Source organism: Monodon monoceros, unplaced genomic scaffold, assembly GCF_005190385.1.
Source record: "Monodon monoceros isolate NGI ecotype Baffin Bay Population unplaced genomic scaffold, NGI_Narwhal_1 Super_Scaffold_8, whole genome shotgun sequence".
NCBI classification, from domain to species: Eukaryota; Metazoa; Chordata; class Mammalia; order Artiodactyla; family Monodontidae; genus Monodon; species Monodon monoceros.
The window spans coordinates 69138064-69151586 of NW_021703785.1; the positions used below are offsets into that span (position 1 = coordinate 69138064).

Here is a 13523-nt window from a genome sequence, read left to right on the forward strand (position 1 = left end):
CCATGCATTCTTCCCACTTTCTCAGAGAGGCTGCCCCTGAAGCACCTCTGTCCCATCCATATAGCACTCTCCTGGTTGCAATTTCTCAAAACACTGTGCTTCTTGCTTTCCTGACACTTATCACAATTTCCAGTTATGCATTTATCGTTTTATTGTCTATTTCATCCATTAGACTAAGTTGCACAAAGGCAGGAGTTCTCTGTTCATTGCTGCAGTCCTCAAGTTACACCTTCTGGCACCTAATAAGGATCCAGAATTTGTTAAATCAATGAATAAATGAACAAAACAGAATCTTACGTGGCCATTAAAATATTTCTGAAACATTGATGGCATAGGAAATGCCTACAATATGATATTACTAGGAGAAACAAAATTCACGTCCAGTATTAACTCAACTACTTAAAAATGCATAGAAAGAAACACACGGGAAGAAAAATTTCCATAATAGTAACTCTGGGCTGGATGCTAAAAATATAAGTACAATTACTTTCTTCTTCATATTTTTCTATATTCAAAGTTTTTGACAAGGGGTATATATTATTTCTATAATAAAATAAGACATAAAACCTAGAGGAAACCACATGAGCAGAAGAAGGGATGGAGAGAGGAAAACAGAGAAGTGCAGAGAGCATCAGGAGAGGACACGGGCCAGCCACTGCAGAGCAGGAGAATGGGGCTGGGATGGGGCGCTCAAGACGTGTGAACAGCTGAAAAGAGAGATACGGTCACCGCTGTACTGCAGAAAGGTCTCCCTGACACACTACAGCCCGGAAGCCAAACCCAGCCCGCTACAGGTATACCTCATTTTACCGCACTTCGCAGGTACTGCGTTTTTTACAAATTGAAGGTTTGAGGCAACCCTGCCTCCAGCGAGTCTGTCGGCACCATTTCTCCAACAGCATTTGCTCACGTTGCGTTGCTGGTGTCACATTTTGGTAATTCTCATGATGTTTCAAACTTGTAAATTATTATCATGCTTGTTATACCGACCTGTGATCAGTCATCTCTAATGTTACCACCACGACTTGCTGAAGGCTCAGATGATGGTTAGGATTTTTTATAAATAAAGTATTTTTTAATTAAGGTGGATACATTGTTTCTGTAGACATAATGCTATGGCACACTTAACAGACTCCAGTATAGCGTGAACATAACTTTTACATGCGCTGGGAAACCAAAAACTCGAATGACTCTCTTAATTGCAATACTTGCTCCACTGCAGTGGTCTGGAACCGGAACTGCAGGCACACCCAAGGTGTGCCTGTATCTGTTTTTGTAAAATAAGTTGTGTTGAAACACAGCTGCACCCACGCATTCACGGACTGTCTATGGCTACTTTCATGCTAAGTAATTACAATACAGACCATTATGGCCCAGGAGGCCTAAAATATTTACTATCTGGCCCTTTCTGAACCCTAGTCTATAGGATGTATCAGAGAAACTACGTGTATAGGAGAAACTATAAGAAATGAGGTGGTGGTCACAAGGGCCACCGCTTTGAGGGTGAAATGGAGAATGACAGTTGCAGATAGATGAGTCTTGACAAATGTCTGTATCTACAATCAGATGGAAGAACAGAAAAAAGGCTCTTTTAAAGAAGGAGAGGCATTCATACCTTAGACAGTTACCATCACTTTATGCGATTACTATTTAAAAGTACAGCAGGAAAAAGCAGTCCCTGTGGCATTGGTTACCTGCAGGGTCGGAACTGTAGAGGCTGGCAGCTGCCGCTATGGTTCCTGGTGGGTGAATGGCACTCGCTGAAGACCTCTGGCTCGCGATCAGGATCCTGCTCTTGGCAGATGGTAAACGTGACATTGCACCCAATCCCAACTGGGGCTTAAGGAGCATGGCCGATCGATAGAAAGTTGGAGGAACTTCGTAGTGAGTATAGGGAGGAGAACAAAATTCTTCTTTTCCAGGGCGTTCTGTAACCTATGGTAAATGACAAGAAGCTCATTCAGAGAACCGCACATCAGAGGATGAGTGCTGAACCTGGTCCGGAGACCAAGGCTCCAACAGTGACCACTCTGGAACCACTGAGCTGCTTCATCACCCATCTCTTACCTTCTCTGGGCCCAATGTCTTCATCTCTAAGTTGACAACAACTGGACGATCCCTTAGGTCTATGCTGGTTTTAATACTCTATGAATCTACATATCGCTGGGAGGAAAAAGAATTCCCTCCATCAGATTTTTAAATTTGATCACTACAAAATCACTGGAATTTGTGCAAGTAGTCAACCTATAAACGAAAAATGTCAATGACGCAAGGAAAGAATTTAGCAGATGTTCACGGAACTATGACAGTCTCATTATTCCTAAGGAGAAAAGGCACAGTTTTCCTGGTGACCTAGTCTTACAATAAGTTGATGAACCTTATCAATTTATGTTAAGTATTAGGCTACTTAGGAAATAAAATATGCATTGTTAATGAGGGGGAAAAGGTTATTTGGAAGAATAGAGAAGTTAATGGAAAGATGTGTTTTCAGGCTTCTACATTCTTTTTACATAATTAAAAATGAGAGACTGTGAATTACCTCTGATTGTCTTCCCTAGTAAGGTGCTGCCTCCAGGAATGTCTGAGCAAGTTTCACTAGAATGGAAGTTTTGGGGCAGAGTCTTGCTGACTGCTGAATTCATAGCACCTAGAACAATGTCTAGCACAGAGCTGAAATCAACAAACATCTATTAAATAAAGGAATCATGTTTCATTCTTTCCTGAATCTAACAACATAACATCATGTTACTGTTGCCTGTGATTAAGTTTGGATTAGAATACAATTGATGGCTACCTTTTATATATGCAATTCTGTACTCACAAAGCCTGTTCATAGTATCAGTGTTTCTTCATGTTAAAAAAAAAAAAAAAGACAACGAAATAATCTTATTTCCTTTAAGATAAAAAAAAACGTGCCAGAGGCTATGTATGAAAAGACATAGATGTCAACTAACTCTGCTCTAAATCATAATACCTGTTACGTGTCAGACCTCTATGCAGGAATCACAGGCATTTAACAATATTCTTTAATAGGGGTATAAAGCTTTGATCCAGGCTGTTGAAGAGATAAACCCTTAATTTAATACTCTTTTAATGATGACATAGATATGAAGTTCTCCTTAAACTGACGTTATTGAAACAGAAGATGAGGCCTTTAAAGTTTTATCATAATCACATTGTAAAATATGCATGATTGCTATAGTACGTAGATGGAATCCAGGCCCCAGCAAATTACATTCCTGTGAAAGAACATTCTACATCTGTTCTCTGATAAAATTTTTACCATTTTCTACTTACTCTCTTACTGTCAATCTTTGGTTTTTCTATTATACTCATATTTGCTCAATTTTTTTTTTATTTTAGTGTCTAAGTGTTTGGTGTCACTGCTCACTGCTGTTAGCAGGTGCTCCCGTGAAGAAATTATTATCATTTCTAACCTACATCTATCAGGATTTTAGGATTGCAAGGTCTTATCTCAGTAATTATTCTGTTCTTTCAAACTGTATAGGTTTCAGGGGTCAAAATCCATCATTCCATCATTTGAAAACGACCTTAACAATTTCATGAACCTCAATGCCTGCCATTTTGTTGGGTAATTTGTCTCTGGTAAGATAAAAAATTCTTTGAAAAGGTGAAAAGTACCCCTTAGATGCCTAATCTACGCATTTTTAATAAAACAAGAGAGTCTACAAAAAGCTTCACACTCTTTTCTTTCATCTTTGACAGAACACAGCAGGTATCACCGTACAGTCATAAGCACAGTGAGATTAACCCCAAATGGGTTTTTTCCCTCTTTCTCTAATGCAGTAGTTTTAGAGAAATAATTCTGAAACTAAAGAATCCTTGTGATTTCAAACAAACTCCTAAAACCCATCAAGGCACACACCACAAACAACTAAGTTCTTACTGGACTGTCCCTCTTCCTATCTGCCCTGTCCTGTTCTCAGGGGACGGCAGGCTGGGGAGACAATGGGGCAAATGCAGAGGCTTCACTGAGAAGCTACTGCAAGGAGAGGGCTTGTGACGGCTCACTTTGCCAACGTGATAAGCCACGTCACCCAGATATGTGGTTAAAGATTATCCTAGATGTTTCTCTAGTGCTGTTTTTCAGATGAGATCAACATTTAATTCAGTAGACCTTGAATAAAGCAGATTACTCTTCATCGTGTGGGTGGGCCTCGTCCAGTCAGTTGAAGGCCTTAATAGAAAAAGACCTCCCTTAAAGAAGAGGGAAATCTCCCAGCAGATGGCTTTTGAATTTAAACTGCAGCATCAACTCTTCCCTAGGTCTCCAGCCTGCCAGCCCACCCTGCATATTTTGGACTTGCCAGTCTCCACAACTGCATGCACCAATTCCTTAAAGTCTCAACAGAAAGAAAGATACATACATATACATACCTGTATGTACAATCTGTTTCTCTGGAGAGCTCTGACAGGCACAGTGTCCTACAGTGATGAGGCGGTACCAGGGAGGAGCAGCAGGGTTCAGCCCTAATCACACACCTGTATGCTGTAAGCACACAAGCTCACCGGGTCCTCTCACTCTTGCTCCCTTCCCCCCACTTACACCAGTAATTAAAAGGAATCCCGGGCTTCCCTGGTGGCGCAGTGGTTGAGAATCCGCCCGCCGATGCAGGGGACATGGGTTCGAGCACTGGTCTGGGAGGATCCCACATGCCGCGGAGCAACTAGGCCCGTGAGCCACAACTACTGAGCCTGCATGTCTGGAGCCCATGCTCCGCAACAAGAGAGGCCGGGATAGTGAGAGGCCCACGCACCGCGATGAAGAGTGGCCCCCACTCGCCGCAACTAGAGAAAGCCCTCGCACCGAAACGAAGATCCAACACAGCCAAAACTAAATTAATAAATTTTAAAAAAAAATAAAAAGGATTCCCCCAAGAAGTCAATAGGAGGGAGTGTCCCAGAGGCCTCAGGATAGCTGAGAGCAGAAAGCAGTCTAAACAAGTCAGCGTATTTTATCCTCCTGGCATGACTAGACCCACGATGACCTTCAGAGCCACTTCTGGGGGCTGAACACAGGAGAGGGACTCTCTGGGTTACACCAAGTCACAGCTACAGGAGCAAAGGGCAAAGGCCAGCCCATTCTCCACTTGTGATTAGAGACTACCGCAGAAATGAGCCCAGCACAACCCCTGGGGCTTCTCTGCTCTATCCTGTAGCCTGAGGAAAGGACCTGGGCCTCGAATGCTCTGATTACAGCAGGAAATGGTCCTCAGAGCGGCTGGTGCACAGTGGCACTGCCGTCCCCACACCAACGGGGTCTCCCCAAATCCCTCAGCACTACTAAAGCTGCACACTCATACTATCCCAATTCCTGGAGACTTGGGGTGGCTTCTACAGGATTAAGAATAGAGAATATCTGGGGGGATGTGCATCTAATATAGACATTACTATATATTTTATGGAGAGAGTGGAAGCAACAAAGAAAGGAAACATACATAAAAAAATTAAGAAGGGTCAAAGAGATAGAACAGTAACAGGATTTTTGCCTACATCTCCAAATAAAGTTTCTTTCACAATTGTGTTTTGCAGAGAAAAATCTAGGGTATCTTTTTGTTTGGGGGCAGGGGGAGGGTAGAAAATTACTTTATTTAATGAACTGTTACAAATGAAAGTCTCCAATGAAGTGATCATTGAACAGAGACCTAAAGAACGTGAAGGAGAAAGACATTCAGATATCTGGGAGAAGAATATTCTGAGCAGAGGGAAGTGCAAAGGCCCTGAGGCAGCAGAGGGAGAGAGAGAGTGAAGGAAGGAGAGGTGGTCGGGAAGTAAAGGAGCCAGATCGAGTGCATCCTAACAGCTGAGCATCCTATAGGCTCCAGCCCGTGTTCTGAGTGGCCTGAGGAGACGCGGAGGGTGTCAGGGAGAGAAACGATCTGATGCTGCTTTCCTCTTAATTGATCACTGGCTGCCATGAGACTGCATCCAGAGAAAACCTTCTTTCTGAGCTCTGGGAGCACAACTCGCCATAGCACCCCAGTACTGAGAGGGGCCACAGAGTGAGGAAACTGGGTGGGTGTGCGTGAGCATCTCAGTGCTGTCCTTGTTTTGCTGCCTTGGATGAGTGACTCAGAGTTCTCTAAGTCTGCTTCCTCATCTGAACAATGAAAAGAACCACAATCCCACCCTCCAGAGAATCACTGCAAGGATTAGTGAAGACCGGCAAAGATTAAATGTGATGTTATGTGGGCCCAATGCATAGTAGACACTCAACTAAATGCTAGTTGTAATTACTGTTTTGACTTAAAACACAGCCCATGCCTAACACATTATTTTCTACTCACTGTGCTCTTGACATGGACGAATACAAGATTCTCCCAGAAGGGAAATACTCCCCCTCACAGGATGAAGTCTGACTAATTTGAACAATGTATTTATTTTGGATTTTTTTCCATTGACCTAGAAGAATTATGCTCCCTTATTTAAGCAAGGAAGCCGGTTTGAATGCACACCTATCTAACTTTTGTGCATTATGTCAGGTAGAATTTAAATGACTCTCTTCAGACGTTAGCTCCATCTCATCTGATCGTCAAACTCTTCTCATCGAAAGTGTCCATTTGCCTACGACCTCCTCTAGCTAAAACCGCCCATTTCTGTACAAGCGCATCCATCAGAGTCTGCAATTTGCTAAGAGAGGAAATTCTGTTTTCACCATTCATAGAAAATACACAACAAACTTTAGGACGTTCAACTTATAGACTGTATCAGAGTGACATTCTCTTACCTCCTGTAAAAACTTTTCACTCATTTGACTGAAGGGGTGTCCCGGTGGCTTGATCCCAGACACCACCAGTCCGGAGCTGAACACCCGGGGCCTCTGCAGGTCTGGCTTGAACTTGTCATAGAGGCTGGCGGCCGGCTTCAGGTCTCCACCTGCCGCCTTCTCCTCTTTGGGGAGAGGCATGTTACACGAGGGCGGGGCGTAAGGTAGCCCCACGGGAACCAGAGACGCGTCCACCTGGCCGAGGGCCTGAGGGCTCCTCCGGATGTAGGTGATGATCTTGGGCCTCACGTGCTTGGGCTTGGGCATAACGAGGGGCCGGGGATCTGCCCTTTCTTCCGCCTTTTCAACCTGGGGGCCCTCCGTTCCCTCCTGTGAGGTGGGTGTGTCCTCGGGACGGGTGAGGCCAGGCTTGGGGATCCCACCAGGGCAGGGGTTCTTGTCAGGCACTTTCAGGGAAGCGTGTGACAACCTGGAGCTGTTGGCAGAAGGCGGGGCGGCCGGGGGGACCCCCGCGTCCACATTCAAGGCACCCAAGTCCGGAAAACGGCTGCTGGGTTGCACGGGCTGCCGGGCCACATTCACGGTTGTCTCTGGGTGGAGGGGCGCTGGGACTCCGGGAAGAGAATCTGCCCTTACTTGGGGGGTGCTTTCAGTCTTCACTGCAGTCTCTAGACGGTTCCTAGTCTCAGCAACGGATGTAGCGATCTCTGTGCTTTCCCCGGCTTCTGAGCTGCTGCTTGGAGGGTCGGGGGGCTCAGGGACCCCAGTTCCGCTCTCTCCAACAGAACGATCTGAATTAAAAACCGTAGCGCCGTCCCCGTTCCCACCACCCAGAACCCCTCTCTCCTCGCTGGCACCTGAGGGCCTGCTGTCAGTCAGATCACCAGGAACAAAAGCGATGTGACCATCCCTGGGTGAAACGCTGCTGGATGGGGCTTCACCCAGTTTCCTAGCTGCACTTGGTGAACTTCTGCCCGCGGGCTGATGCCCAGCAGCTCCCGAGGAAGCGGGGCTCGGCTTGGGGGTGGTCTGGAGAGACCCCTCCTCACCTCTCTTTTCCTGCTCGCCCCTGCCTCTTCCCATACCCGGCGGGTGGGGCCCTCTGTGTGCCGCAGCCGAGGCTTCCTGCTGTGCTCCCTCTGTACACGGCTCCTTTCTCCCTGGGGATGACACGCCGTCCTCCTGAGGACATCCCAGCCCGTCCGCCTGGGTGGACTGGAGCTCCTGCGCGGCCCTGAGCTGCACACGTTTCAGCTCCATCTCGGGCTCGGGCTTTCCCTGACCTAGCTGTGCTTCTGGCTTCCTCAGGACGTCTCTCGAGGCTGGAGAGGAACTGGGAGCGCACTCTGGGTGGGCGGAAGGCTCTGTGCTCTGGGTGCTAACTTTGGGTACCTGTCCCCCATCCGGCTGGGTCTCTAAGGGGGTGGTCTCCTTGATTACTGAGGTAGATGGTTTAGGATGACGTGAGCTCTTTCCCTCTGAGGTACCATCAGCTGGAAGACAAGCCAGCCCTGGAGAAGGGGCTGCCCCCATCTTCTGCGGCCCCTCCCCACCACTGGGTACCGGACGGGGGGCTTCTGGGGACCCCAGCACTGCAGGCTGTGGAAGCGGCCAGGCCAGACCCCCAGCCCACTCCTTGGTAAGCATGTCCACTGCTACGGCAGAGCTGCCGGCTCTCTCCAGAGACTGCCTCCTCAATTCCGCATTGTCAAGGGTCTTGGCCAACTTATCCTTGGGAACATGCCGGGGAACGTCAACCTCCCTCTGAGCCGAAACCTCTGGGCTGGCCTCACCTGTGACAGTCCTCCAACTTGATTGACACTGTCCCTGAAGGCCCCGAGGGGCCTGCAGGGGATCTGTGCCTCTCTCCAGCATGGGCTCTTCATTCCGTTCTCTCTGAGCCATCGGAGAAAATTTTAAATCCTTCAGGCTGGCAGGGCCAACCTGAGATGCCTTCGAAAAGCCCTGAAGGGGGTGAAACTCCTTCTGGACACGGGTACTACTTTCTGGCCCCCTTGAATTTGCATTTCCAATTTCATCTGTCAGGGCACACGTCACAGGCTCATCAGGAGAGGAGCTGACCTCCAACATGACGGGGTTGGCATTGGTGTCTCCCAGACTTAGGACGCTCTCATTGTTGTTTTTCACTCCATTTCTGTTGTCCCGTAACTCAGTGTAACATGATTTCTTAGGAGCCGCCGGGACACTCATTTTCCAGCCTTCAGTGGGGGCTGCCTGCCATGCAGTCCTCCTTAATGGAAAGGGGCTTCCTTCAAGCTGCTACCTGGTGAACAGGGAATTCTCAAGCTGCTTGTTGCCCCCTGACAGCATCACTGGGCGATCCTGTCTTCATCATTTTCAGAGCAGTTTTAAAACTGGGCATTGTCTTGATACACAGCAGGATGACTTCTCTGTTAGGTTCCAGCTGAACCAGAGCCAATTAGCCCATGAGACCTAGAGAGAAATAAAAAGAAAAGCGCGCTAGATTGACAGATATAGAGTCTCGGGAGGAAAAAAAAGCATGGTAAACACAGATTTATTCATCACTTTTCTACTATTACTTCATTCACTCAATCCAGGTACTACTTCTCAAAAGCCTTTCTAGACAGGGGCTCCTGCTGGCCAAATATGGGAAACTGTAACATCAAAACGATTCATGTTAGAAGTGGATTATAAATACACAGTAAGTCTTAAATTTGTATTTTAAAAATTCGCAGGTTCATACTGATACTGATTAAAAAGAGCAGAGGAGAAAGGAAGGCTCTTCTTCACAGAATACCAACTAATATACAAAAAATTAGACAATTAGAAAAATCACCACTTTGTATTCACCAGAGTAATAATTATCTTGGATGAGGGATGCCAACAGTTGCTAAAATCACTGAGTGCAAAATTGTTGGGGAACAGGATATTTACAGAATCTTAAAGCACCACCCTCCAGATTATTTTATTTCTTACAAAGGAAAATTTCATGTGTACAATGGAGAAAGCTGGTAGACACCATCAAATGTAACATCATCATTATGGAAAGTGCTATCATGTGCTCTGGGTGTTAGGGAGTTCTCAGGCCTCACATCCCCTAGGAGAGTATCCCTGCTGTAAATGTTCAACCTGAGTTTAATCACGAGGAAATAATCAGGCAAATTTAAATTGGTGGGCATTCTACAAAATAGCTGGGCTACACTTGCCCCCCAAACACCAATGGACATCTGCACACAATGCATGATCCTTGCTGGATCCTGGAGTTTTAAAAAAGTTAGCAGACACCACTGGGACAATTGAAGATTTAAATATGGACAATCTATTGGGTAAAGGTACTTTATCAATGTTAACTTTCTTGGGTGTGTAACAGTATCACAATTATACCAGAGATAATCTGTGTTCCTGGAAGATACATGATATTAAACATGACATGCTTTTTAACATGACATGTTGTCTGTAACTTACTCTCAAACGGTCAGCAAAGAGAAAAATGTGCGTGTGTGTGTGTCTGTGTGTGTGTGAAAGAGAGAGAGAGAGCACACAAACATGGGAAAATGTTAGCAATTTGAAAATCCAGGTGATCCACTCGACTACACCTGCAACCTTTGTATAGGTTTGACACTTCAAAATAAAAAGTTGGAGGAAATTCTAGTAGCCTGCGAGTCCTGGATGATCCAGCCCCTACATACCTTTCTAGCCTCATTTCCTCTCATCCTTTCCTTTACTAGGCTGCAGCCACACTCCTCATTCCTCACGTTACCATGTTCCTTTCTCCCTGCTTCAGGGCCTTTGCACATACCCTTCCATCTGCATGGAATATGGAATCCTCCCCTGACCTCACCCAACAAACTCCCGTTTAGTCTTCAGTTTGCAGCTTAAATGCCACTTCTTCCAGGAAGCCTTCCTGATCCACTAGATCAGGTTCTTCTATGATGAACTTTCAAAAGCCCTATATTTTTACTTAAAAAAGAAAACTTCAAATGTGCTAGGCATCAAAGAAAATATTGTTAAATACCTGGCACATACATATATCTATCTATCTATCTATATGGAACTTAATATGTACTCTTAGCATGAGTGAATGAATCCATGACAAGATGAATGATGAAGATCAATGTTATTTCTGCCCTGATAGAGATTAAACTCTAATAAAGTATTTAAATTTCTACCAAAGTAGCCTCACAGATCATCAGTAAACCACTCAAGGCTAACACTGTTTCATCCACTACGGTGGATGCATTCATTAGGCCCTGGGGACGGGAGACTTTAAAAGTAACAAGGTTCTGCCTCGTACCCAATTCCCCCAGTGGGGAATCAAAGTGAACAGCCGCCTTCCACGCCTTCCTCTGCTTCGTGCAAACATGCACGAGTGCACACGTACATTACACGGGAGACTGTTACGTTTCTACCAAAATAGGTTACGTGGCAACCCAGCTGTCTTCCCTTCATCGTTTCATATGCTACTTCACACATTCAAAAGAGTGTGTGTGTGTCTATATATCCACACATACATGTATATTTGTACATATACTAAACATGTACATGTGTATATATACCATATATATATCTACATATATGTACATTTGTATGTGTCTATTATAAAACAAAATAACATAATAAACAAGAAAACCAAAGAACCGAAAAATCACCAATAACTCGCAGCCACCCTCACGCTCCTCTCCATCCCAGCCCCCATCTTCCCAACTTAACTTTTCACTTGACAGCCTCCCATGGGCACCCTTAAGAACCCAGCTGATGGAGCTCTCTTTTCCTTTCATTTGTTTGCATCTGTACATAAGCATGTACGTTTTCCATAAATGACATCATTTCCTATAAGCTGGGTTTTGGTCAGTTATTTTTTTATTTCCCCCTTCTTCCTCCTCCCCCGCCCCCCACACAAGGCACAGTGACATCCTGATCTAGGTCTTTCCATTCCTTTCCCCATGTTCGTAGAATCCTGTCCAAATACACACACCTGTGCACAGGTTTGCACTTGCATCTCCCTGCTATGCCGCACTTCCGTTCTGCCCCTGTCGCACTCAGGTCCTCATCCTCCCACCCCCTTCAGCCCTGGACTCTGCTTTCTTTTTCTCCTTCTCTGCCTTCTTCCAGGCCTGTCTTCAGTAGGCCAGTGGTACCCCCAGGTCCAGCCTCAAGCCTAACCAAGGTGCTGACACTCTGATCCCAGCCTCCATTCCCTGATACAGAGGGGAGTCTCAAAGCATCCGTATTTCTTTCATTATTCAGTTTTCAAGGTGCTTTCCTTGTGCCTCTGGGCAGAAATACAAAAAGCATGTAGGCAAATCATTAAGACAGCAGTTTAAAAGAACACCGTGCTCTCTGGGTCGGGAAATGGGCGTCCTGGAAAGTCATGGAGAGCAAGACATTCCATAAATGTGAGCCAACCAGGCAAAGTAAGCATCTCTAATTCTCTGTGGGCAGAATTATAAGCATGAAGCCAAGAGCCCTCTTGGGTTTGAACTATCGAGGCTGGAAGAAGGAAATAAATGCATTCTTCTCAGCAGTGACAAACCAAACCGGAGCATTCAGACAACGCAATCCACAATGTGATTGCTAGAGAGTGACAAGCAGGTGTAAAATCTTGCTAGAAAGAGTTGTACCTTAATATTTAAGAATTACATAACAGATGTTCTCTGTCAGTAAACAATAAACATTGTTTATTGGAAAGAGGATGGAAAGCTAGAACCTTCTAGGGGCCAAGTATTATTCTCAGCACTAATACATGTTTGTAAATTTTAAGTTTTAAATTGTAATTACTTTAATTTTTAATTTTAAGTTAAGGTAAACGATTTAATATTTGTAATGGCCTCCAGAAACAGATCTTCACATCTCCTTGCTTTTTTTCTCTCTCTCTCCAGGTGAGGAAATGACAACACAGAGAGGGTAACATTCCCAAAGTCACACAGCTAAGATGTGACAGAGCAGGGATAGAGGCAGGAAAGGAAAATCCATGCAGAGAGTGGAAGCCGTAAAAGAAAAGCTGCCTATTGGTGAAATTATACAGATCACAGGGGAGAATAAAAGGAAAAGTCACTATCGTAAGAACAAGGAGAGAAAAGCAAAACCAGAAACCAAAAAAGGACAGGAAGCTCACACAAGACAGGAAAAGCAAATTTTAAAACCTTCTTCAATTATAAAAGGCAAAATTATATACAGGAGGTAATGTTTCCTGTTTCCTTCCCTTCTTGCACAGATTCACTCCTCCCCCCTAGAGCACCACTGTTTCACCAGAAGACAGTCACAGAATCTACACGGGCAAGAGGTTTTCTCTGGATCTGGATTTCACTCCAGGGTACTCTACTGAGATAAACATCCCTCCCACCCCAGCACAAACATGGTCATAAAAATCCAGACTTATAGGGCTTCCCTGGTGGCGCAGTGGTTGAGAGTCCGCCTGCCGATGCAGGGGACGCGGGTTCGTGCCCCGGTCCGGGAAGATCCCACATGCCGCGGAGTGGCTGGGCCCGTGAGCCACGGCCGCTGAGCTTGCACATCCGGAGCCTGTGCTCCACAATGGGAGAGGCCACAGCAGTGAGAGGCCCACGTACCACAAAAAAAAAAAAAAAAAAGGAGGCATGGGTTTTAAAAGATTGAAAAATTACTGCATACAGCCGTCCTGAGCTGCCAGGTCTGCTGTGGAATGCTTTATCAGTTGTGAATTTTCACATAAATATTCAAGCACTGTGCCTTTGAATGTAAAGGCAATTCCATCTAACTTAATAAAATTTAGTTGCCAAAGAAGCTCCAGCTACAATTCCTACTGCAATAAATA

General features: G+C 45.4%; 1 protein-coding gene across 1 annotated transcript in view; it reads right to left on the reverse strand.

Annotated features, from left to right (window-relative positions):
- Positions 1-13523, reverse strand: part of MTUS2 (microtubule associated scaffold protein 2) — a 507586-nt gene that overhangs the window by 317703 nt on the left and 176360 nt on the right. The window contains exons 3-4 of the mRNA XM_029210225.1: positions 6749-9202; positions 1695-1935 (exon numbers count right to left, since the gene is read on the reverse strand). Coding sequence (XP_029066058.1) covers positions 1695-1935; positions 6749-8959 — 2452 coding nt within the window. The 5' untranslated portion in view covers positions 8960-9202. The remainder of the gene's footprint in view (positions 1-1694; positions 1936-6748; positions 9203-13523) is intronic.